The 25,195-nt window shown below is 45.1% G+C and overlaps 1 protein-coding gene across 5 annotated transcripts in view; it reads left to right on the plus strand.

The window, feature by feature from the left end:
- CHCHD6 (coiled-coil-helix-coiled-coil-helix domain containing 6) overlaps positions 1-25,195 on the plus strand; it is a 115,215-nt gene that overhangs the window by 75,726 nt on the left and 14,294 nt on the right. For 2 of the 5 annotated variants that reach the window (XM_087743525.1, XM_087743526.1), the window contains 2 exons: positions 1,684-1,819; positions 24,333-24,479. In XM_087743525.1, coding sequence (XP_087599651.1) covers positions 1,684-1,819; positions 24,333-24,479 — 283 coding nt within the window. Of the gene's footprint in view, positions 1-1,683; positions 1,820-22,338; positions 22,625-24,332; positions 24,480-25,195 lie in introns of those variants that run through there. The other 3 variants (XM_087743528.1, XM_087743527.1, XM_087743529.1) reach the window with 2 other exon arrangements.

Genomic DNA, 25,195 nt, shown 5'->3' on the forward strand with positions numbered 1-25,195 from the left:
CAAAATGCCAACATTATGAGTTTCTGAAGCTCTCCCTGGGTTCTTTTCTATTCCAAAATTTGAAGATTTTTTAGAATATGGATTTTTAGAGGCTTTAAAGGTGATTTGCTATCGAACATAGAAATTAGAAATGCACACTTGCCTCTAGGGACTGCGCATGGAATAAGTTTCTTCTAAAAGCTGTAAGATTAGTGAAGAGGTGGGAAAAGAAGTCTCTGTAGTATCTTTGGTGGTTTCTGATCCAAACCTCAGTGTTTTAGAGTGTGGCTGTCATCCTGTTACTGATAAATTCTCAGTCTGTCCATGTATGTTGGCAGTAGGACTGAGGAGTGAAGAAGTATCATTTGGAGTATGTCTCAACCAAACTACTTTGAGGGAGCAACCAGGTTGCTGATATGGAAAGGACAGACATTTTTTTTCTTCTTTTGGCCTTTTCTACTTGCTTTCCTGACCACCTTACAAAAACGAGCGTGATTTGGAAACTCATATCTGAGCTCTCCAAAAGCTTTTAGAAGATCTTGGTTTAAGATTTCATGTTTTTTTAGAAATCTGTTCCACCTGAGAGAATGAGACCTGCCCAGGATCAGGCCGTGTTTTCTTCCTGCCTGATTACTGAAGCCCTGTTGCTGAATGAGCGCCTGTTGTTACGTGGAAATGAATAAATACATCATAGCACGGCATTAATGCCTGCCTGTAGCATCAAGCGCTTTGGAAGGAAGAGGTGCGTTTGATATTTGGGCACAGATCTCTCTAAGCACATTGGGGCAGAAAATGCAAGGAATTAAATGGATTTATGGTTTAGGAGGCGACATCTGAGGATTGCTACACCTAAGCATATGTTCTCTTGTTCTCTGGTAAAACATACCATGGCAATTGTGCTGCAGATTCCTGCAATTTGTGTCTGCCTGTCTGTGCAGCTGATGACACTGTTGTTACTGTGTTTGTGCCATTGTTGCCGGTATTTTTTACAACGACCTTCCCCTTCATTGGTACTGTTGCTGATGATGTGCCATATGTACATGTGCACATTAGAGTATAAGAACATCATCCCTAATTGTTCTTGGGTAGCTGTCAATGCCACTTAGGGGGTACGAGTACTAATTGCTTCACAAATACAAAGAAGAAGATATCTGGTCTTGCTATTATTCTGTTTTTTTCTAGTCACTAGAATTGCAGTGCTTCCAAACACGTTGGATTTTTTGAAGTGTTTAAATAGATGAGAATTCAATAGATTGAAGCGGCTTATTCAACCAGTCCGTTCAGTTCCTTGTCAGACTGTTACAGATCTAGCGCAGGCCCAGCCAGGATTCCTGAGTTCTGCCAAAGATTTCCAATGTGAGCTGAGGAAATTGTTGAACCTCTTGGAACTGATATATATACCAGCCCCCCCCCCCCCCCGCCCCCGACTGCAGAGGAGAGATAATGTTTTATCTAAGGGTAAAACAGCCCTCGACACCAACCTGGAAAGAAAGTATTCCTTCTTTCTGCTAACTACTCTGGATTTTTTGGCTGAAAGACACTGTCGGTCATTTGACCCACTGTGGTGATTGCTGTTCCCACCAGTTTATTTTTTTAGGGCTAGGTGACTCCAACACAAGATTAGTACGTGTGTCACTGGTAAAATGGTAGTAAATGGGTGAAAACTCCTCTTCACATATCTTTCTGTGCTTGTTTTCCCTGCAGGAGGAGGAACACTGATCCTGTCTGTGCAAGCCTGCAATCTGAAATTCTGAAGTGCTACCAAGAAAACAAACATGAAGTGCTCAAATGCTCGGAGCTGGCTAAGGAGTATCAGCGCTGCGTTAGTGCAGCTCAGAAGGTAACAAAAGCCTCCCTGCTGTACTTGCTGGCTTTGCTGTCTTGTTTTGCATGGGAAGTGTTTCTGAGAGCTGTGGTATCTGTTAGTCAAATTGCAATGTTCATAGGAGACAATTTTTCTTTGGGATCCGTTTTCCCACATTCATTCCACATTTCCCAGTCACACTGTGGTACGGCCCAGCTTCACTCCTGTCAGTGGGTCCTGTTATACTCAGCTGCCCCCAGAACAGTAGCACTGATGCTCCTAGGTTTCAAAGTCAGTCACAATAATTTTCCCAAGTTTTGCCTTCTTGGACGCTGTATATCGCGAACAGCAGGCAAATCCATTTTGCCAGTATCAGCAACATTTTGAATGGGCTCTAAACATCCTCCTGTTATGGGACTTCGCAGTTGGAGGTCTTGCTTCCTTTCGTTGCTGCATGAGGAAAGCTGCTTTACTGGGCAAAGCTGCCGCCTGTTAAGAAAATTGCACACTCCTAAAAACTGTTCATCTTGTGCGGGGGGCCAGCAAGCCTTATGGCTCTTCCTTCTGCGGTGCAGAGCCCTAGTAGGTTCTGTTGATGCCTTAGGACAGCGGCTGCTCAGTACCTTGGAAGAATTGCTGGCTATTGAAACAAGCGAAGGAGAAAGGAAAAATGAAGTATTTGGACGTTACAACTAGGATACGGTCTTGGGAAAAGTGAGTGGTAAGACCTAGGCTGCTGCCTGGGATGTCTGGAGCGTACAGGATGCTGTTCCCCACGTGAGAATTCAGTGGGTCAGGTGTCCCTCAAGGGCAGGCTTTTCTTTTTTTGTGGGCGGGTTAGAAAATTCTCCAAAAGGTGCTGAGACTGTAGTAAGGTGGATTTGGGGAAAAGGATGGAGCCTTCCGGGAATAGAAAACTGAGACTCCTCTCATGGGATTACTGATGCAAAGGGCGGGGGAGAGGCGGAGATTTCATAGAAGCAGTCTTTCTCTGTCGCATTAGCATTGTAAGGGGAAGCTGTATGCCTGATTTAAGTATAACATGAAACAAGCTGCCAGCCGGCTCCCAGAAGAAGCCCGACAGAAGGAGATGGGAAAATTGTCAGGATATATTAGACCAAATGTTGTTGCTAGTCCTAGTGGAATTTTTTTCCTTCCTGTTTACAAAGAAGGTCTTTGTATGTCTGCAAATCAGCAAGGTTAAAGCTGCCAGGGAAAGGGCTTTTCTCTGATATCTTTGAAGTCCCCAGCTCCCAAAACGTGTGGTTTCTTTTTCTTTCTCAGCTTTAAAGTAAAGCGGTGCCTGCGCTGCCGCTGCACAATCCGTGCCCTCTGTTGCTGTGCGCAGAGCACTGGCGCATCTATTGCCAGCCTCCCTTACCTGATGCTTCCTCCTTGCCTCCTGTAAATCAGGCCTGTAGCCTTTTCAGTGGAGTATATCTTTAGCAAATGCATTTACCGATACATCTTTATTGCATGCAGTGCGGGCGGAATGTGATTACCAAAGAAGACAGATTGCATTAAACTTCAGCATATTTGCAAGCTGCGGCTCCAACCCGCCTGAGAAAGGGGCTGGGACGCTGCCAGCCCTGAGCCCCAGCCCGACGTTATTAAAGAGTAAATTGGAAGCTAAATGACTGGTAACAGCAGAGGGCAGTGAAAGATCCTATTAACTTGGATCTTTCTTGGATTTGTGTGGTGGTGGGGGTTTTTGGTAGATTTTCTTTATGAACCAAAAACCAGGGGTTGTCTCGCTTCTCAGAGTGTTCAGTGAACTTCAGAGATTTTTTTTCCCCGCTGTTATAGAAACTTCCTGAAAAGAGCAGTGCATAGGACATGAATTTGCTGTGGATGATGGCAATGTGGCAGAATATCTCCTTGCTATGTTTTAAGAAGGGGCGAGAGAGACTAAGGAATAGGTAACTAAACCTTGCAGCTAGGTATAGGTGCTAGAGGGTTCTGCAAGTACAAATTCAAATAAAACTTGTGTAAGGCAGTGCATCTTCTGTAGCTTCCTTTGTCCCAGAACAGCTCATCCCTGACAATTTGCCTCACTGCTCTGACTGAGTCCTCTGACTCCTGAGATATACGTAACGATCACAAGCTGTTGTGGTTTTTTTATGAAGCATTAAAACTCCCTCCTCCCTTCCCCTTTTAAAGCTGTTATTTTTCTTTAAGTTTAAATTAGCATCTTCTACCAAATGGCTTTGTCTCACGCGTTCCTCATTCAGGAAATTCAGGTTGGAGGAATGTGGGAAAGAGAGGCCAGAATCTCTTGATTTCTTGGGTGGTTTTTTCCTTTTTTCTAAACACAATTTGTTTTCCAGTACAGGAGGCTGTAATGAAAGCTGGATGTGTGACTTCAGCTCACTTACATGCTGGTGATTTGTTCTTCTGCTTTTTACTAAAGATTTTATAAGGCTTGGTGAATATTCTTTAATGAAGCATCTGGTTCTCTGCAAGTTCCTTTTGATGGCTGGTAAAAACGTCTCCAGGGCATGGTATACATTAGGCTCAGAGAAAGCAAGCTCTAGATTTCTAGACTGAAAATTACAGCTTACAGTGGATGAGAATAATTCTTTGCATCTTCCCCCTTACTGCGTTGGTCTGAGACTGTTCCTTTGGGCGCCCATTTCCCTTTGCCTATGGCTGTGCACATCTGTGAGCCAGGAGCTGGGAGGCACCCTCAGTTACTTCTGCCGCACGGACAAATATATCAGGTAATCGTCTAATGGGTTTTGACATTTATTTTCTACTCATTTCCCGTACCGGCCCTCTTACTGCAACAGGTTACTTTATTGTAGTGCATGGTAGGGGTATAACTGACATTACCTGTTTCATATGTTTTCTGCCCATCAGGGCTTCTTTCGTAGTCAATAGGCACCGCTAGAGCATGGCCCATCTGATCCTAAAGCAGTCACCTGAAACAGGGCGGCTGAATTGCCGTCCACCAGTGAGTATGTCTCTCTGCCGCTTGGGAGGCACACCCGGACCTTGAACTCCAAAGTTAATGCCTGTAGTGGGACGTTCATAGAGTTATGGGAGCAGGATCCTGCTCTGATTGTCCGCCTTTGTAGCTCGTATGCTTTCTACTTGCCCTGCTCTCTAACTTTGCCGTTTATACCATCCTGAATGTTAAGTTCTGGTTGCGTCTCCATTGGCTCGCTGCAGCGCTGTCAGCCCGCTTCAGCCTTGGGTTGCTTGCTGCGTCCCGTGCTTTGCTTATGTGGAAGCTCTCTGGCTTTAGAGTACGTTACTGTAATGTCTCCTGTTTAATTTGGGAGTGTTTTATCTTTTCTGGTGGTCTGTTTTCGTGGCTCTGCAGAACTTCAGCTACAGCATAAAAATTGCTAGCTTTAAATCTAATAAAAGCTGGGATAATGGGACAGCTGTGGGAGGGGCAGTTCCCATTGTGTCTTTTAAAATTGCCTGTAGTTTATTGACCGCAAGTTTCACCAAGAGCTACTGCTGCCGTTAGATAATGAGAATTGAAAATTGCTGCTGCTGTTTCCCCAAGGTTTTATCTCGTGCCAATGAAAAGAGGGTGTGGAAGGAAAAGGAGAGTGGGCAGTGGAAATCTGCGTAATTTCTTACTTTGAGTCCAGATGGAGGGGAAAAACAAATTATTTTTTTTTTTAAGTCTGAGTCCTATTACTGAATTGCTTCCCTCCCCCTGCAAATATGCACTCACATGCAAGCTTTTCAGGCTGTTTTCTGACCCATTCTGCTTTCCTTACATCCTGTTCACACCAGTAGGCAAATCCTGAATTTCCATCGAATGTTAGTTGGTGAATTTGTTGCGTAATTGGTGGTTATACCAGGGAATCTCCGACCAGCTGCCACTTTAAAAATGCAGCCTCTGGTGACCGTATATTAACGTGATTTGAGATTTCAAACGGAACCTGCTTCTTGCGACTGCGTGCAGAAAAATGTCTGTTAGTGAAGAGCATGTATCCCTTTCTTTCCAAATGTTTTCTTACTGTCTCCAGGTGCCTGTCTTTCACAGAGGGACCAAGGTGAAATTTTTGCGCTCTAGCTCCTGGCCAAACCAAGCTATAAAGAGCTGCATACTCAGACACATGTATTCCCTTGTCGATAGGAGCTGTATACATTGAGCTAGGAGCCATTCATAATTCTGTGCTCTTTCTCCCTATTCTGTGGCCAGCTTCTCACAAGTCTGCTATTCATAACAGACAAAGGTAAACCTACTTCTGTCAAGGCTTTAGGGCTTGTCTACATAAGGAAATTACAATGCAATAAACTAGTGAGCGCGTTTATGGTACAGCAGCTTCTCTGTATGTGAACATCCTCGGTTTGTAATGGAAGTGCAGGGAAAATTCGCACTGGTTTACTGTGAGTCACTCTGCTATGCAAACAAGCCCTTGCAAAACACCGATTGACCAGGTTCCAGCGGAGGTAGACTTTTAACATAACCTTGAATCGACTGCATTCCTCTTTGCCCTTGACTGTAATAAAAAGGAATGTGGTCAATTTACTGCTCCTACTTTTCCAAGGGATCCCTGTGAAAGCGCGGCTCCCGTTTGGCACACGCAGCAAAGCACTGCATCTCTGCTGGAGGTTTGTCTCTAACCTGTGGGCAGTGGCCTAGATCGCTGAGAAGATGCCGCAGGTAGTCATCCAGCATCCCATCCTGACGGAGCAGTTTCGCTCAAGCGTTTTGGATCCTGCTGCAGCGTGGCCTGCTGGGAGCTGTCATTTCCGCAACCTGAATCTCTCCCTGCTTAAGAGAAACAGCTTCAGGATTCCTTGGATGCCATGGGCTGCACTGCAGGTATTTGTGATCATTCTGGATCATGAGGCTCTTGTTAAAGAGATGTTTCCATTCTGATGGATTGCAAAATATTTCATAGATTGTTTATGTACTTTTTGGGGTAGAGAGTAGCAGTCAGTGTGTGCGACTAGGGGAAGAAAGTTTTGGCCAGGTGTAGTGAGGTCCTATCTGTATTTGAGAAACGCCAGGATTTCTCCTCTCCCAGGATTCTGCAGAGGTAGATCTTACCTGTTGAAGTCTCATCAAGGAGATACAAATACATCACACAGTATGCTACTTGAAATGCAATACATCTCACTTGGAAGGCTTTCGGGTTGTTTGAGCTTTCTGAAATTCAGCTTTGTCGTTTCAGATAAATCTGTTTCATATCTGGAGGATGACGCACCCAGCCATCCTCAGCCAGGTGTGTGCCTGCCTGGCCTTTCGTCGGTCGGTCCTCGCTCAAAGCAAACATACCTATAAAGTGTTTTTCTTGACTTCTCTACAAAGTCAATTCTTTTTTACTCTTTCTCTTCCAACTTTTATTTGTGCAAATGCTGTGGTGATAACACTATCAGAGGAGTTTATGACTCAATAAATGGCCCCCACAAGGGAGCTGGTGGAGAGGCTGCAAGCTGCAGGCAGCTGCTGTTTGTTTAGTCGTAAACACAGAGGAGAGCAGCAGTGGATTAACCGTACCCGAGCATACCCTGACCTGTTATTTGCAAAGGTGGAAAGGATCCATATTTTCCTTCTAATTATAAAGGATGGAAACAGTTATTGTTTTGATTTTTTAAGGCAGCAGTTCTTGGTTCTGGTGAGTCTTGGGTCCATACACAACACTTCATATCCTCAAGAGTTCATCAGTGGGTAAACTAAAAATACAGAGCTGCCTGAAAGGACGTAAACCGCCATCTTAATATATGAGGCATGTCCCAGAGTAAGATGCTGGCCTACTTAAAATGAAAATGGCTGCTGCCTGCACCCGGTATTTACGGAACTGGAGGCATAAGTTCTTTAATTGCTCTGTGTCTCAGCACTTGACGAAGCCCCGGTGTTCCCCACCGCCTGGCGTGTCCTCAGCACTTCCTAACCCACGTGAACAAGTACCTCTCTCTGTCTGCTGTTTGCAGTCCACATAAGCCCAAACGTGGCGCCTCCTGGAGTTTGTCATTTTTGAAGAAAATAAACTTAAAACTTTTCTGCTCACTTGGCTGTGCTTCAAGGCTCCTCTTCCAGAGATACTTAGCCCATACTTTGCATCATCTTTTCCTCTCCAGTTCTTGTCTCTGTTGCCTGGTCTGGAAGGAGGACTTCTGACCCCATTTCTCTTCTCAAAAACAGTCTCTTGTCCAACAGTCCAATGCACAGTCCACGTGCCTTTATTTTTGGTTTTCTGGGTTTTGTTTGGTTTTTTTGACATTGTTACGGCGAGGCAGAATTGCCTTTGGGTCTAATTTCTTGCTTGACGGTTCTGATCTCGGGTATAGTGACAGGTAAAGTTAATCTAAATATGCATGTTTCACAGATGGTTTTGAAGGCAACTTTGTTAAAAGAGGGAAAGAAGTCAGAATACCATTACAACTTCTGAAATTGAACTACTTGCTGTTTTGTTGCTTCTAAACTGTGGTCTGTGCTATAGTTGTTCTTGTTTTAAAACTGAGTTTGCCTGAACCTGTTCAAAAGCAATCTAGAAATTTTTCTATAATAAAAATACTATAAGAGCTAGCCACTCAGGAATGCGAAGTCGTAGCTGACTTGACACTGTGGTGTGGTGGTTGAGTGGGTGAACCCGAAAAGGCTCCTTTGAAGTTGGGTATCAAAATTTCAAGCAAAGTAGCTTCAGCACTATCGGGAAGGGAATGTGTTTCTCTGATGTATTGTTCTCCCTCTCTCTCTCTCTCTCTCTAAAAATTATTTCTCTTTTTGCTTAAATTAATAAGACCTGCATGGATCGACTGCATCTAACAGGTTTCCCTAATTGCGTGCTCTCTGTATGGTGTGTTAGGCAGCATTTTCCTGAGAACTGTAGCCTGTGTTCAGTTGGGCTTATCTAGTCTGGGAAATAGTTGTTCGGGGGTGAGAGTGTGTTATGATACATCATGCTGTTTTAATGCCAGATTTTTTCACAAAAGATTTGTAGCACTGTGTTGGCAAGTTGGAAGTGGAAATTCTTACTCAGATTAATTCCAGGAGACTGATGACCAAGCAGTCTTAGACAGAAAGAAGTTGATTTCCAATTTTTAAACTATGTGTTTTGCTGCAGAAGTTAGATTGAAACAGATCCACAAAAATTGCTGTCGATAGCAACTGCTGGTTAGAAGCACAAGGTCAGTGGTCAAATGCCTTCAGACTCCTAAGAAGTTCCAAAATAGCCCTGACTTCCATAACTTCCGTGCTAATGTTAGATCCATTCTCTGACAACTTGGCTATAACTTGGGAAATTATATCAGTGATGCCGAAGTCTTCATGACAAACTGGGAAACCAAAGATTTGTTACGCTCCTCGTTGGTTGTAGTCTGCACAGGATGGTTTCCAGCTACATGCAATTTGCAGTTTCCACACACCATCCATCAGCTGTTTTTGTTAGCAGGTCTTGGGGCTGAACGCCTTGAGGACTAATAGGATTTAAAGCCTTCACCAATCACCTGAATGTGTCTGTGTAGGTAGCATGTACAGGGGTTATTCTGGTGGCATTGGTCCCAGTCCAGTGGAAGAGTTGCTACCAAGCAAGCAAGACTGCTGTAACTAGCCCCTCTTTGTGGTGCCAAAGAGAACCCGGGAAGTTAATGAACGATGGACGAGCCCTCCTGTTAGTAGGAAGCCAATCCTTTTCTCGTCAGAGCTATGGCATGTTGGAGGAGAAGGCTTGGGGAAGTTGCCCTGATGCTGCTTGCTAGTGTCTGTTCTCTCCACAGAGCCTCTCTGTCCCAGACTGTGGAGCATTCATCTGTTACAAAACCTGAACTTGCTGGGGAGGTTTCTTTCTGCATCGTGCCTGCGTTTAGTTTCTGGTTTTCACCCCCTTGTCTGCCCCACAGGCGGCCTTGTCTGGAGATATTTCCTAGTATGCTTGTGATGCTTCCAAAGCGATTTAAAGGTATCAGTCCTAGCTAGACCTTCTCAAGCCAGTTTAAGTAATCTTTCTGGACACCAATGCTTCAAATATAGCGACAAGGCATGTTGAAGGCTGTGTTAGTGATCTCAATATAGCTTGCTAGAGTTAGCTCTGCTGATGATCTTTTGTCTGCGGGCAAGAAACTTTCTTTTGGTTGTAACATCTTTTTTGGTTAGAGGCCTTTGGAGGCCTTCAGGAGTTGGTGAAAGGCTCTTAAAGACTTCTGCATTCACAGAAGCTGTCCAGAAGGCCAACACTTGTTATAATTAGAGTTTGTTACCTTTGTAAGGTGGGGAGAGCCAGTAGTGAAGCCTTGAGTTCGGGTGGTGCTGCCATGTCTAGTGTATCATGTTGTTTCTGAAGCTGGAGAAGCGCGCTGCTCTACTGCGTTAAGCCTGAGTGTGCGTCTGGAAACGGAGACAAAATTATTTTGACAATGTGTTTGCTCTTTGTCCCTGCTGAATGCCTGTTTGTCCTGTATAAATGGATTTCAGGATCAGCCAACCTCCAGCTCTGAATTAGTCTAATAAGGTATGGTAGGTAGGGTTTAAAGGTCATTGTGCAAGCAGCTGGTTCCCTGCATATATTAGGAGGAATTATTTTTAAAATAATGCTATTGGAAAGCTGTTGATTGAACTTTTCAAATACCTGTACACTGTAAAATCTCAGATCTTCTACCTCTGTCCTTCAAGCTCTCTGCTTGCCCTCTGCCTGCTTACCTTCCTGTCGTTTCCGATTGCCTCTACCCATCTGCCTCTGAATTCTCTCCTGCTCGGTTTATCCGTCCACGTTTGCTGCCCGCAAGGACTGGGTTTATTTTTCTGAGCAGATCATCTGTTGGGTTACTTCACTCGGCTATGTAACGGAAAGCTAAGGGCTACTTGGTTTGGTCTGTTAGTAAAGCATTATTACACTGTTCTTTTACTGGGGGACTGGGAGCTCTGAACAATCACCACTACATCTGCAGCACTTCTGTGTCTTTGCCGTACCTACTTCCCTTCTCAGAATGAATTTAACATTGGTGAAAGAGGATCATGAGATTTACGTATTAACTCCTGAACAGGTTGAAGCGCGCACAGTGATCATTCCAGCTTCCTCTCTGTGGAGTGTGTACTTCAATCCTGACCTGATCTAACTGCTTCATATGGAAATGGAGAACGTTCTTCTTCGTTTACTTGTTCCCTGGATTCCTCTTTGAGTTTGTCGGTGAGGGTGATTCCAAGTGTTCTGGTGACTTATGTGCTGTGGACACTGTCTTAAAAACTGAAAGGAGCACCCACTTATCCAGGTCATGCAAGCCTTTGGCGGCGGGCAGTGTCCTTCTGCCAGGTCTGAGATGGTGCCTTCCCATTGCAGTTCCTTCCACCTGTGCAGACTCCGGGATCTTCAGATCTCCTTTCTGCTTGTTTGACATTTCATTCACAAGATATATCCTCAGGAAATCAGATAACTGAACAAAAAGCAAGCTTAAAAATTTGTGAGATGATAGCAGCTACAACATTTTTTCCCCCTTTCGTTCAGATCAGACTGCTGTAAAACTTTTACATTTGCCTTATTTTCTGAATGATGTTTCCTACTCATGACTTGCAGTTGTTCTGAGCTTATTCTCCTCTTTAGTACTGTGTGGTGCCCCAGCCCAGCTACTTAAGCAATTAAGTTTCTGTCTAGGATGCACCTTTCTTCTTTAGATGTTATATTAACAGCACCTTCTTTCTGTTCTTGAGGTTTTTCTATGTAGCAATCTCTTGACTATTGTGGAATTAGGTAAGTGATACTGAAGTGACTTGTGGGTTCTGCGTGGCTGCCTGTCAGGTAGGGGATCAGACAAGCGGTGCCCAGCTACGTGATGGGTCCCTGCCCTGCTGCTGTTTCAAAGACACTCTTCTGCAAGATTCTCTTTGCTGCTAGGACTGTAAGCCTTTGGATCAAGAGTTGAAACTATAGTTGGCAAAGTGATTATCTGCATGCTTCAGGACAGAGAGAGGTTCAGAAGAAAACTGTAAGTAAACACATTTTTGTGGTATAAAGTTCAGGAAGAACTGTAATTTAGAGGAGTTTATTGGCATAAGATTAAAAAAAATCAGAAAGTTTCTAAATATCAAAGAATTGAGGTTTTTATCTTCTGGGTGAGGCAGCAGAGCAAGTAATATACTCTGTTTCAATTATGTACTTGATAACTTTATGAAAGAAGTTCTTTGACACCATAAGGGGATTTCTGGTTATAGATGTGATATGGAGACTTGTTGATCTCTCCAAAGGAATTGGTAAGAAGACTGAATGACTTTTTGTTTGCCCATCTCAATGCCATCGTGATTCCATGTTTGAGTACTGCTGATTCCTCTTCATGGGCAGAAGAAAGGAGAAAACATATACTACTTTTGAAGCACTGGCTGCAGCTAAACACAGTACGTCAGTAAATTATATGGGTACTTCTGATGATCCTCCCGACTTTCTGATACGTGACTACTGTCTTCTGTGTCCTCTCATGGATTCAGGTATACACCAACTGCTGAGTTTGAACACAAGAGGTTCCCTTGGGCTTTATCAGCAGGAACAGTTGAGAGTTTTTGTCTTCAGTAGTGCTGAAGGTGGCCTGCTTAGGATTATCATCATTTAACAAGCATCATAATATTTCTGGGCCCTAGGATGTTGGCAGTACTGTTTAAAGGTCCTGTGGCACATCAAAGTTGTATTTCGTCTTTTAGTACCAAGCCTAAGTGTGTTCAGGAGTATCCTGAGGCTCAGGAAATCTTCTCAAGTCTTGTAGAAGTAGACAGCCATTGAAAAATGTACTGGACGCTGTGATCCAGGTAGGATTCTTCCCGGCTGTGTGTGCCTTGAGCTGACATGATGAGGGCACTGTGATAGGGCTGGAGCACACCAGAGGAATTTTTGTGGAGAATTTGTGCTGCACGAGTGACCACTGATTATTGTTCTGCAAAAGCCAACCTTGAAGCATCCGTACAGACTCCAGATCGATCTCTCTGGAGCAGAAGCAGGTTCATTACTGAGGACAGACAGGGTGTAATGTTCTAATGAATTCCCCTCTTTCCAGCTTTTACCAAACATCTGAGGCATGTGGGGGTGCTGCTTTGTTCAAGAAGAACAAGCATTTTGGAAGCTGTTAAATGTGAAAGTCTTACTTTGTCCTAGCTTGTGCTGATGGGGGGGGGGTTATGTGCACGCAAAGCTGTGGCATGAACTTGAGACAACAGAGTGCTCTGAAGTTCCTTGTTTAATGCAGTTCCAAATGTATGCTGGTTGGGAGGTGAGCAAGGGAGATCCCAGGCTGTGTGAGACAGTTCCTAGTGCTGCCTTGTTTTGCTGAGCCTTGACATTTGCTGCAATAGAGCCCCATAAAATGTAGGGAAGTCTCTCTCCAATCATGTAGGTATATTAGCAGGTTTCTTGTACTGATGGATTAGAGCCAGGCTGTGTTCAGTAAATGTGGATAAGTAATAAAAGGTGAGATTGTGTGCAGTGATCCCAGGTCTCCTTTCTCCAGCTGCCACCTCCTGTCTGTTTGCTGGGAACCTTTGCACAGGCAAACGGCTTTGCTTGAGAGAACAGGCTATGCGCTCTTTTCTGACATAGCCAAAGGTGGCTGACACGAAGCCAAAGGAGAGCTGCTCTCCTAGGGACCGAAATGTCAACAAAGATGTTGTACTGCCTTACAGGGCCCTGACTTGCTTTTGTATAAAAACTGAACAGATGTTGGAAGGTCAGGAGCTTTGCCATATACAGAGCAGCTCCTGGAGAGCAGGGCAGAGCCTGCTCAGGTGTCACGGGTAACGCTGTTCTGGGTTTAATGTGCCGGCACTTCCCCGGGATGTACGGCTCCCCCCTTGCCGTGTCTGGAGTTTTACCCTGATTAAGGAAACGGGACTTGCGTAACCGTGTTGTGCGTCTGTGAGCCTGGTTTCTGTCCCGCTCTCTGCTTGCTCTGAACCTGCTGGTGAGCTGCGGTGATGTTCCTCAGAAGGCACAAAGGCTCTGAAGTAATAAGTTCCTATATGTCTTGTGAAAGCAGGCAATTAGGTGGAGGGAAGGGACCCCAGCGGTGCTTGTGCAGGGGGGAATGGTATTGACTCACCCTTTATTAGACATCGGTTTGGTCACAGAGGAACTTAACTTTGAGACACGAATCTGGAGGAATCCAAGTGACTTCAGTTCTGCTGCGCGGGAAACTGCTTATTGCCACTTGAGGCCTCTGGCTTGCCTAAATGTTTGAGGGGCTGACGTGCCCTTACCACTATGATCAGCTTCATTGGAGACACTCAACAAGGGTGGCACTGCAGCAACTGAGAAAAGAGAGCAGCCTTGTTTTTTAGGGACTGTTCTTTGGAATATGCCTTCTCTGTCCAAGTATAGATTTCCTTCTTTGCTTTTGAGAAATGGAAGCAAAGCCCTTGTTGCAAGAGAGGGCTTTGGAAAGGGCCCAGCTTTCAGAAGTTAATAGCCTGATCCTTTAATGCACATTCTCTTAGGATGAGATAAAAGATATGGTATTAGGTGTGAGCAACCTGGAAGAAGAAAAGACCTCATGGATTTAAGGTAGCTTGTGGTCTTGCTTCCTGCACCCCTTTTTGTGTTGTTCAGCCAAATGTTTCATGCTGGGGAAATTTAAGCTCAGGGGCCCAGAGCAAGTGCTGAGCCTCGCTGGCCTGAGCGCCTTCTCCTGACCAGCAGGCAGTGGTCAGCTCCATGGTACCTTGTTTCTGCCGCTGGGTGTTGAGGGAGGACAGCGGTTGAGATGGGGGAAGAGGAGATTTTGCAATGTTGTACTCCTGTGTCCAAGGACTAGTGCGAGAGACAGCTGTGTTTGAGTGGAACAGCCTAAGATTTGTCAGCTCACGGGTGGGCACTCAGTGGGCTGTGAAGTGGGTGGCTGTTACGTCTAGCAGTCCTTGTTCAGAGGTTGGTCACAGGGTCGGTGACTTCTGGCCATCTTTTTCAGTGCCCGTTGGTCATCCTTGTCCCTCTGTCATTAAGCCCACTTTGGCATGACTGACAGCAGCTTATTCCAAAGCTTAATGGGAGCGGGGCGTAATACTTGTGGAGTGTGGTCATTGAGGAATTGGTCGTGTCAGCAGGTCTGCATGTGGGCTTTGGACAGTATAGCAGGGGATCGTGTTTATAAAGTTTTCACAGGCCCTGTGATACAGTGATAGGCTTTGAAGCGTGGTTTCCTCTGTGCTCCGCTTTCCCACAAAATCTTCAGGCATGATCCATCAAGGAGTGTGAAATATGTTCAAAATCCCACTGCTGCCTTTTTCTCACAGTCGGCAGGGTTGTGCTTTCTTCTCCAGTGTGGAGTTGTTTACTGTTGAGACTAAGCAGTCTCTTTTCTTGTGATTCCTTACCTCTCTTTGGGATGTGATGCGATCAAGAAAACCAGCTGTTCCAATCAGAGAGTCTGCCTCTGCCTTCGTGCTCTCTTGTCGATTATGTTGAATCAATGAAGTGTTGCAATACTATAGAGAAAAGGGGGATGTGAAGAAATGAAGAGTGAGATCACACAGCAGGAATATATAGCAGAGGATTCATATCCTGTCACATAGTTCACAGTGGCTGTGTCTGGAACCAGATCTGCTATAATAACAGAAATCCCCTCATGGAAACTTGAATCTCGGATCCAAATCCTTGCTTCACTAAGTTGTGGGATCTGAGACTTCCTGCATGGAGAAGAGAGCTAGCTAATCTGAGCTTCTGGGGAGACCTGACAGCAAGTCCTGGCTGCTCCTGCTGGGAAGATGGTGGCTTTGATAGGTGTTACGGAAAAAATTATTTAAAGGAGAGAAGGAAGGGAGATAATCCCTGGATGCCAGCTGTATCAGAAGGATAAGGCTGAAAATACTCTTCTTGTAAATCCTCCGAATTGCAGTTCTGACTCTCTTAATATCTTGAGCCACTGTCTCAAACCTTTGTCAATACGGGCTTTTTGCCTGTGACTCTGAGATTCAGTGGCATCTCTGTTCAGCCAAGAAAACTGCCAGGTTGTGCTTTGACTTTGGTTCCAGCTGTTCAGAGCGAAAAGCTTTCATTGCTGCTATGAAAAGCTTTTCATAAGGGACAACATAAAGCAGTAGGAGTGTTGTGGTGCTTGAAGGTTGAAGTAGGCATCTTCCCTTGAGAAGAGTCTTCCAAAGCACAGCAGTCTAGTACACTGTCATGTGGATAAGAGGTTATAAGGATTGTGTGTTAATCTGTAGCTGTCTGCAATTAATCTCCCCAGCAGGTTTGGGTCTGTCTGATGTGTGGACCCATCAGCTGGGTACGTAAGGGAATTTCTTCAGTGGCTCTGAAATCTTCCAGAAGCCTCTAGGCTGTAACTGTGCCTGCTCTTCCTCATGATCCTTGGTTTTTGCTCCGTCTTTGTTCTTGCTTTGCTCTCTCTGTTGGTACCTCCCTTGGCTTCGTCAATTTTGATTTGTACTTGACCATGGTACCTGGTCCATCCTGACAAGAGGATGGTAAGTTCACACCATGCTGCGTGTTTCACCTCAGGCAAGCTTGCGTTCTTCCTGATAATTGCCTTGGAATCAACAGTTGGAAGTGTTTCTTGATCTTGGCACAAACTTCTCAAGTGCCACTGACGTTCTGATGAGCTTCTGGAATTGTGTGTTGAGGAGCTGTATGAACCTGTCCTCCTGACTTCAGACGTGGCGTTTCTTATTTGCAAGTTTACGTCTAGGTATGCACTTGATCTCTCTCTCTTTCTACCCCCCCCCCCCCCCCTTAATAGACCAACAGTGTCTTAAGGCTTTCAAAACTGTTTCCTTGAGGTTAACTACCTGGAATCTTTGTCTTAAGCTTAAAAACACCCCAAATTTGCCAACCCTATTGGGCAGGATCTAGAAGCATGCAGCATTGAGAAATCCCCATGTTGGCCCACTGGCACTGGAATCAAGTGCTGTACACCACTGCCAAGTTATTTTCTCCGTGGTATCCTTGGTTTGGTTTGTGTTGTGGTGTGCCGAATTCAAGTTCGTTAGGAATGCCGTGCTAGCACTGGGGTGGGTCTCCATCAGTTCAGGGCAGTGCATAGCAAATATTTGAGCTGTATGCAAGAATAAGTCGTTGTAGGGCTCTTCTGTGATGTTTTGTGATTGAAACACAAGCTGTGGGCATTTCATGTATATTCTAAACTGTCTGTGGCTTGGCGGTATCACTGTAAGTGAGTGGTATCTTCCTCACCACCTAGCATGAGCAGTTCTGGCCACCTATAGGATTTTTCTTGTCGTTTGTACAAGCAAGCTAGACATGTGCTATTGCCTATTTTTGCTGCCTCCTCCTTCTTCTGTCTCTTTATTTACTCACCTCTTTCTAGAGTCTGGGCTCAGATTTTTCCTTTCCCCTCTGTCTGCATTTTTTTCACCTGCTTCCTTCCAGTGTCGCTGCACCCTCTCCCTCCCTCCCTCCCTCCCTCCCTCCCTCCCTCCCTCCTCTCCTCTCCTCTCCTCTCTTCTGTCCCCTTTGTTTGCATTCCTTTCATTTTAAAATCTGTATTGGAGCTGACACCAGGCTGCCTATTCCCTGCAGCACCGAACTGGCGGTTTGGAAAGAGGAGGCTGCAGTTCCCTCAGGGGGCAAGACAGAGTTCAGTGTCTGTCTTATTTTTAAATATGCATCTGAACATGGCTGATCAGAGGAGCAAAGAAATCTTTGGGTTCTGAGTACTGGAAGTTCCTAAGGACATAGAGTAATCCTCTGCATCTGCATCCCCTATGTTCCTCACTGAACATGAAAGCTGCTTGGCACATGGGAGTTTGACTCCAGGAAACATCGGTAAGATTCAGAGACTCCATGGAAGGAGGGTGGAAAGGTGTGGGTGCTTGTGTAAGCCTCACACCTTCTTTTTCTGCTTCAGCTTCTTTCTCATCCTGTCAGATTTATGCGCTTTTTTTTTAACCCTGAAGGATCCCAAAGTACATTACCTAACTATACATCAACCTTGCAGGATGCTGTTTGCCTTGGGCAAGTCAAAGACTGATCATCACGCTGGTACGGTGAGGGGACAAGCTGGGATATCCCAGTTCCACGTTCTGTCAGTGCCATGACGAGGTACCAGAGATGGATTTGCAGGTTTCCCAGTATGAGTAGCAGCTCTACTAAGGCAGGTTATGTACCCAGCTGGTGAATTTTCTAAATGGTTTTGCTGTGCAACTCTAGCTCCTGGCATCTCTTCAGGCAGGCGCAGTGATGTAGTCACCTAAAGGGCAAAAAAAAAAAAAAAAGGCAGGTGCTTACCGGTCCAAGAGCTCTTGCCAGCCGATTAGGATCGGAAGCGAAGGAGAGCATATTGAATTAAAGCTGCAGTCATAATTTTAGTTTAGACCAAATGTATGTAGTTTGGCAGAATACCAGGGTCCTAACTCTTGTAAAAATGTGTCACAGGGTCCCTCAGGACCATGGGAAGGTCAAGACTTGTATTGGAAACCTTCTGTCAGCCATGTTACTTTCTGTGTCACAGGCTACTTTGGTTTGGCACAGACACAGAGTAAGAACTACTCCATTCTGCCACATGTTGGACGTTTCTGATCCTTAAAGTGGTCAAAGCTGGTCTGTGTAGCTGGGGGTGTTCAAGGTGATTGCAGGCAAGAAGCGTGGGGGAGGCTGCAGGCTCATCTTCATGTTTCCTTTTAGTACCATTGGCTCGTGAGCAGCCTAACCCATCAGAGGAGACACCTGGCAGCATCAGGACTCAATGCCAGATGACTGTCAACTGGAGAAGTACAATGACCGTGTTCAGAGTAGGCTGAAGTAGGCTCTGCTCTGGAGAGAGAAGAAACATACAGATTGAGGAGGCTACATCTTAGTTCTTCAGAAATGCTATAATAATGCTGGAATAACAAATTCTTTTGGTGGGAGAAAAAGTCCTCTTCTAGGAGGATCTCAGCGTTTATGCTGTCTAACTTCTTTCTTTGACTTAAAGAAAAAAGTAGTAGTTAAGACTTTCCAGTTGGAGACTGGTGAAATGGTATGTGTGAATGATAAAAGAATTGACTGCTGGGGTGGATGGATTTGGCCTTCTGTTCTGATTCCGCCTTTTTTTGCCAAAGGATCCGTGTTTTTGGACTCTGATGAGGTGTGTTCAGTTGCTGTCCTTGTAACAGTTTGCTCAGTATTTATGTGGAAGAGGTTGTGCATTTGAAGTGGGTGAGGAACGGAAACAAGAGCTGGCACCGTGCAGCTCATTTCTTCTCTGCATTGCTACATATTCAGTTGTCAATTTTTCCTCTACTTTCTGAAAATTTTTGGTTTCTTGTTTTAAAATAGCTAGCAGAGGGAGAGGATTCATTGTCTACGAGAAGGACAGCTGGAGCCAGGTGGCAGATAGACCTTCCCCAGCTGTGTTCTTTCAGCTCCTCCCTGCCCTGAAGATGGCTCTGCTGGAGCTTTGAGTCCCCTGGATATGTGTCCGTGTGCCGTCCCGATGAGCAGCATCGTGTACACCACGGCTCATACACCGCAGTCCTGACTGGCATTATTCTTCCTCTTAGACCCTTCCTGAATAGCCAAGCTGCTCATTACAGACTGTCAATTTTCCTAAGAAATTACATACCACCATACTCTTGCCAGAGCAGGCTGTGTGTACGGGGGAGCTCTGGATAACAGGGTAGTAAAATCGCCTGAACTGTCTGCTCCAAGGTTGCCCCAGTTGCTGCAGCCATTGAGGCTCTGCCAGTGCTGGGAGAATTCCTTGGGAAAGCAAACAGGCTGCTACAACAATTCCAGTGTGATCCTCTGTGACCTTGCTTTTGCTGTGGTGGGGGACAGTTTTCAAAAAAGCAGTAGAAAGGCTATGCCCAAAGTCGCTTTCATGTGTAACTTGGAGCATTCAGGATTTGACCCTGGCTCCCTAGAGGTAAAAGGCTGCTGTGTTAACCCCACCACTTCATCTCTTGCCAAGTCTGAAAATCCAGGTTCTTAAGAGGAGCTGTTACTTATATGACCTTCATGCGTGAAACAGTTTCTCTTTTAAAATGTTTTTTCCCCTTTATCAGTTATTCATTGAAGAGTCTCTTGCATCTGTAGAATTTTGAAGGGTAGCTATTATTTTACCATTTTAATTTTCCCAGCTGTTCAAATAATTGTTTTAACCTCTCAGTGCCTGGAAATGCTTTTCACATCCTGGTTGGTCTGCATTGTATTTCCTCAGTTTGTGTTTTAAATTACCAACAAATATTTTTCCCCATTCCAGACGGTTATTCTATGACTTTCTTCTCTATGGCTTTAAGGCTGCATTGGTCTGAACAACGCTTCAGCGGCAAGGCACTCGTGAACTTTCACTCTGTGATACTGGGCTCTTACATCCTGGTTTTTGGGGGTTTTTTTTGCTGCTGTTGTTCTCCTTTCACCCCCGCAAGAGGAGCTCAGTACTTGTACATCCCATTAAGGCCAGAACAAGCTGTGGTTATTCTGAAAGATCTTGCCACTGGCCTCTCTGGAGTTATATTTCACTATATATAGGGAAGGGGCTCTGACAGAGACAACGAAGCCAGCACGGAATACGTTGTCTTCATGCAGTTTTGCAGGTATTAAAGTCAAAGCATTAAATATAAGAGTGGTTTCTCTAGCCCCGAGACAAGGCTGTGGCAGCTGAGGACAAGGCAAAACCTCCCGCTGCTCTGGCAGGGAGGCTGCTGATTGAGGCACTCCGTGCCAGCGCGGTGCTCCCAGCCCAGGGTGATGCTCCAAGGAGGAGGGCTGCACCTCGTGGGTCCCCTCTGGGGCAAAACGCTTCCACGTGGGAGCACCTCCAGAGCAGCAGTGTCTCATTTCATAGCATCAGTTTTCTTTTTGAGAGAGATATATAGATATCTATAGATAGATACAGATATATATATAAAACTTTTTCTTTTCAATGAGCGTCGCTTTTCTTGAGTATTTCTTTAACGGCCTTGCCATAGGGACAGAGGTGGAGTTTGAAAATAAGTAATTATATTGTGATATTTTGGACATATTGCTGTAGTTTCTCTTACGTGCTCTTCTCACGTGTTCCAGAAGTTGCAAAAGGTGATTTATAATTCATCAAACTAAGCGTAAAACATCTGACTGCAAAACCTATCAATCTGATTCCATCTCTTTCTAGCCCTTTAATTAGGGAAGCCCTGCTGAAAAATGTACCCATCAGCTACTGAGAGATGGTGCATTCCTGGACCCTCGGTATAAATCTTGAGTTATCCAGGTGCCAAAATGCTGTCAGAACTGACAGATCTTAGAAAATACACCCACAGGCAGAACATTATCCATTATACTAGCACTGAGCAGTGGGCAGTAAGGAAAAATCAGCAGAGAATATGTCTTTATCAACTTTAATTGGCTTTTCCCGTTGATAAAAATCAGTGTACCCGGCAAGGAAGAGAACCTATCTAGCAGTTTGATCTTTCCATCCCAGAGCTGAAGGGTGCAGTCCATCTCCACTGATGTGTGATGTGGACTTGTCTCAGCGCAGCTCCTGGCAGAGCGGTGGAGCCTACAACCCGCCGAGAAGGCTGCCAGTCTGTCCTCGGTGAGTGACCCTGTTTAAACAAGTGTGAAGAATGAATTCCTCGGGATAAGTTGGATTTCATCTGTGCTCTAGTTGCTCAAAATTTACTTCAGAGAGAACCAAACTTAGTTAAACTTTTCTTCGGGTTCTGGCTTGTGAGCACTCCTGGTTTACGCCTGGCTGGGCTGTGAAATCGAAGATCTGGGCAGTGGATACGCTGATACGAAACGGAGACAGCGGACAAAGGAAGCAGCAACTTTGCAAGAGCTCCAGGGAATGGCACACGTAGAGGTCTGGGGAAGAGACCAAGCTCCTTTTGGGTCATTTGGCACTGCAGGTTTATGTGTAGCTTTACATCAAAGACAAAGGAGACAGCAGCTGTGTGGATTTCTCCTGGGAAGGCTATTCTGCAGCCTTGTTGCAGCGTCCTGCATTGACTGAATTATGTGAAACGTTTCAGTTTTTCCTTGGTGCTGCTTACATCTATTGCTATTAGATTTATGGCAGTTTTATTAGAGTAAATAATATAGTAAAGATGATTGCAAATCTATTACTATACTAGGTTTTTTTTCTAGCTGATTAATGAGAACAACTCATTATTTACGATCAATTTGGCAACGTGTAGCACTTCTCTTGCTAAATTCTGCAGGGTTTCTGAGCATGGCTTTAAGTTTCTATTATGCTAAGTCAAACGCCTCTATCTTATTTCCATAAATAATGGGAAACAGAAGTATGTCCACTTGGAAAAGATAGTGTAGGAAGTGAACTTTATTGCAAAAGTTTCCTTTCCGCAGTCCCTGGTGGTCATAAAAGCCAGACTGTAAGACCATCACAGGGTTGCAATCATATAAAATATCAGTTTAACCGCATATGCCCGGCACAGCAGGTTCCCCGGGGGGGTGAAACTCCAGGGCCTGCCACTGTGCAAGCTGGAAGAGTGTGATGGGCCTTATGGGGGGGGGGGGGGGAGTATTGATAGTGCGTTTTTGTATTTTTTCCTTCTGCTTATCATACGGCTAGGAGAAACGTAGTAACTTCTTGTGCTCAGAAGGTTTCTTTAGAAACTTGCAGCAAGTGGGAGGGAGGGTTAACAAAGTCCATTCTGTTCCTCTAATTCAATCTGCCTATTTACAAGCCCAGCCTGTCAAGTATGTTGTCACTGTTCTTTGCAGCAAGAGGAAGACTGAGGCTTTAGAAGACTCCCGGAGAATATATACAAATCCGCGTGAATAGCCTAAAACATCATAATTCCCGTGGTTCCCGTGGATGCCGGCCATCCTGCAGTCAGGGCAGGTCTGTTGTGTTGATCCAAATGCTGCAGCAGTTTTACCAGGATGCAATATTCGTGACCGCTGGCCCTAAACTCTGGTGTGGTGTGGCTCTCCGTTGGTAAATAGCTGTTTTGTGCCCGTGTGAAAGAAGGGATTCCTGCATGTGCGGCCCAAGGAGATGGTAAAGAATTGTAAGATTTATTACACGTTATAAAAATAATAATTCCAGATGAAATAAAACTGTAGAAAGAGATCAGGATTTTGACATCTTGTTTTGAGATGGCAAAATGCTTCTTTGGTGGCCTAGAGTTACTAAAGGTGTTGCTATCCTCGATGCTTAATTTGCCAAGCCTGCAGCGTAAATACGAACGGACAGTGCCTGGCTCTGGATCTGTGTCAGTCATTCCCTAAATGCCCGATGGTACCTGAGTGGCCACCTCCTCACCTGCCTCCTGCTTAAAAGCAAGGCTGCATGATTTTTCTATTTTTCTAAACCATTTGCTCTCTTTAATTGAGGACCGTGAGCCGTTGTGTCCGTAGTGCCACAGGATCCTTGTCGTGTAAGGGCCTTGATAAATATGTATTGCATTGTCAAGTGTTCGTAGCTACTCTGCAGGTAGCGGTGGAGAAGCAAGCTGCATGCAGTTAAGGGTTGTCGTGTCTCCGGGGTCAATAAAACCAAGATGGCACAGGGGACTGTGGGAAGAGGAGCCAGGATAGCTGCCTTCAGCATCACCTGCTGATAAACCAGCTATTTATAGATCAGCTGAGGCTTTGTCAACTAGATCGTTAAATTAATATTTACATACTGGCTTCATTGTCGTGCACTGAAAAATCTCATTTGCATCAGTGCTTGGACGGAAGCGCGGCTTCCCGCGCTCCAGATAGGCGGGTGTGTTTGATCAGAGGCCGCGGCTTGCAGCGTGTGCGTGAAACCCTTCCCGATAGAGTCTTGCCTTGCAAATCCTCTCCTCCCCGTAGCAGCAGTTTCCCATCTTTCTGTGCCTCTCATTTCTTGCAGGAAAGCTCACCTTTGTTCCCAAATGTCCGCAACTCATCATGAGGCTGATCTCGCTAGAGAGAGAGAGATGAGCAACATTTCTGCATAGCAATTCCTAGTTAATCTCTGCCTCTCGGAGAGAGACTTGAATTGTTGATGGCTTGTGAGTAATTTAATAACTAGCAGACAAATAGGATGTGTAGCTTGTAGTAACTTAGCCCAGATGCAAAATCCCCCATCCCTATTTGCATCTGTTTGAATGAATTTTAGTACAAAGGTTTGCTTTTTTTACATTTTAGCACCAGTGAAACAGCAGCGAGAAGAGCCAGTGCTCAGTGAAGCCGTGTCGATCACAGCAGGCTCCACACCTGGCTAAGCAGTTTCAATCCCCCGTGCGTGTGTGTGTCTGTGCGCCTTTCAAAAGGGAAGAGTAATCTACTTGCTAGACGTGCGTGTCTCGTAGTCCTTGGACGACCTTGAACAGTCATTTAACTTGTGTTTATTTGCCCGTCTCCACCTGGGCAGATATTACTTCTGTGGTTTGGAGTGCTGAGGTTGAATAGATGTCTGGGAAACGCTGTGGATGAAAAGCGTTACTGAAATGTAAGGTATTCATACCGTCTCTTCAGACAGCTGATCAGAGTTCAGATTCACCTGCCTGTCTTGCTGTTTCTTGCTTCAAAGCCGTTTGGACACTTGGATTGTGCGGGAAGTCGGAAGGCAGTAATAGCGGGGCTGCGATGCAGGCAGGTGTCAGGGCCTTCGCTCAGCTCCCGCTTCTTAGCGCTTGCAAGGCTGTTGATAAGGTCCTGTTATGCCGGTATTGTGTTATTCTTATATCTGTCTTTGGCCTGCGAAGGGTCTAACAGCATCTGTTTCTCTGACACCTCTGCAGGCTCTCTGGGCACCTCATTACTCTTTTCGGGAAGAGAACATTGCAATCCCCTTACTGTGTCTGCAGAGAGCAGAGCTCATCTTCCCGTGCCAGCCCGGTTTCCATAAAGTTGGAGCTCAGAGAGCAGGTTGCGGTTTATCTCTCCAGGTGCGTGAGGCACATAATATTGCAATGATAACGCAGTATGTGCTGAAACCATTCAACCTTTTATTTACTCTTTTTAAGATAGCAAAGCCTCAATTTCCTCCCCTTCCAAATCTCTCTTCTCTCGGCTCACAAGAGAGGGAGTGGGACGGGCCAGCTGTGGATCGGGTCCGGGAAACCTGGACGTCGGTTCCTTGGTACTCCAAGTCCAGTGACTTGGCCTGTGCTCATTTCACCACTGCCTCTTCCATTTTAACTTTACTTCTTGCTGAAGACAACACCTGATTCTTACATTTTCAGATCTACCAGCTTTTTCTGCCTTCTGCTGATATTCAGGGGAGATGGGGATGTGGTTTTCTGCAAAATGTCAAGGTCTCTTCCTGGAGAGCTGACAGCATAGGTGTTTTATATGTACGCGGGCTACTGGGATGAGACATTCTTACTCGGAAACATTGGCTGAGACAGACAGACATTCCTCCTGCCACGGAGAGACAGGCAGGCACTCGCTGTTGCCAAGCCTTGAAGTATTTGGCATGTTTTCTATTGCCCTAGTTTTGTGGAGTTGTTTCTGAAGTTTTACAAGTATGTGAGAATCTTAGTTCTGTTTTTTTTATTAAAAAAAAAAAAAAAGAAAAAGAATAAATAAAATAATCTAGCCCTCCTGCCTAGACAATAGTGGTATGAGAAGGTGACACAGGTGCTTAAAACCAGAAGGCAAA

The sequence above is a fragment of the Nipponia nippon genome, unplaced genomic scaffold, assembly GCF_047370975.1.
Source record: "Nipponia nippon isolate SJK-2023a ecotype South Korea unplaced genomic scaffold, ASM4737097v1 scaffold_9, whole genome shotgun sequence".
In the NCBI taxonomy this organism is placed as follows: domain Eukaryota; kingdom Metazoa; phylum Chordata; class Aves; order Pelecaniformes; family Threskiornithidae; genus Nipponia; species Nipponia nippon.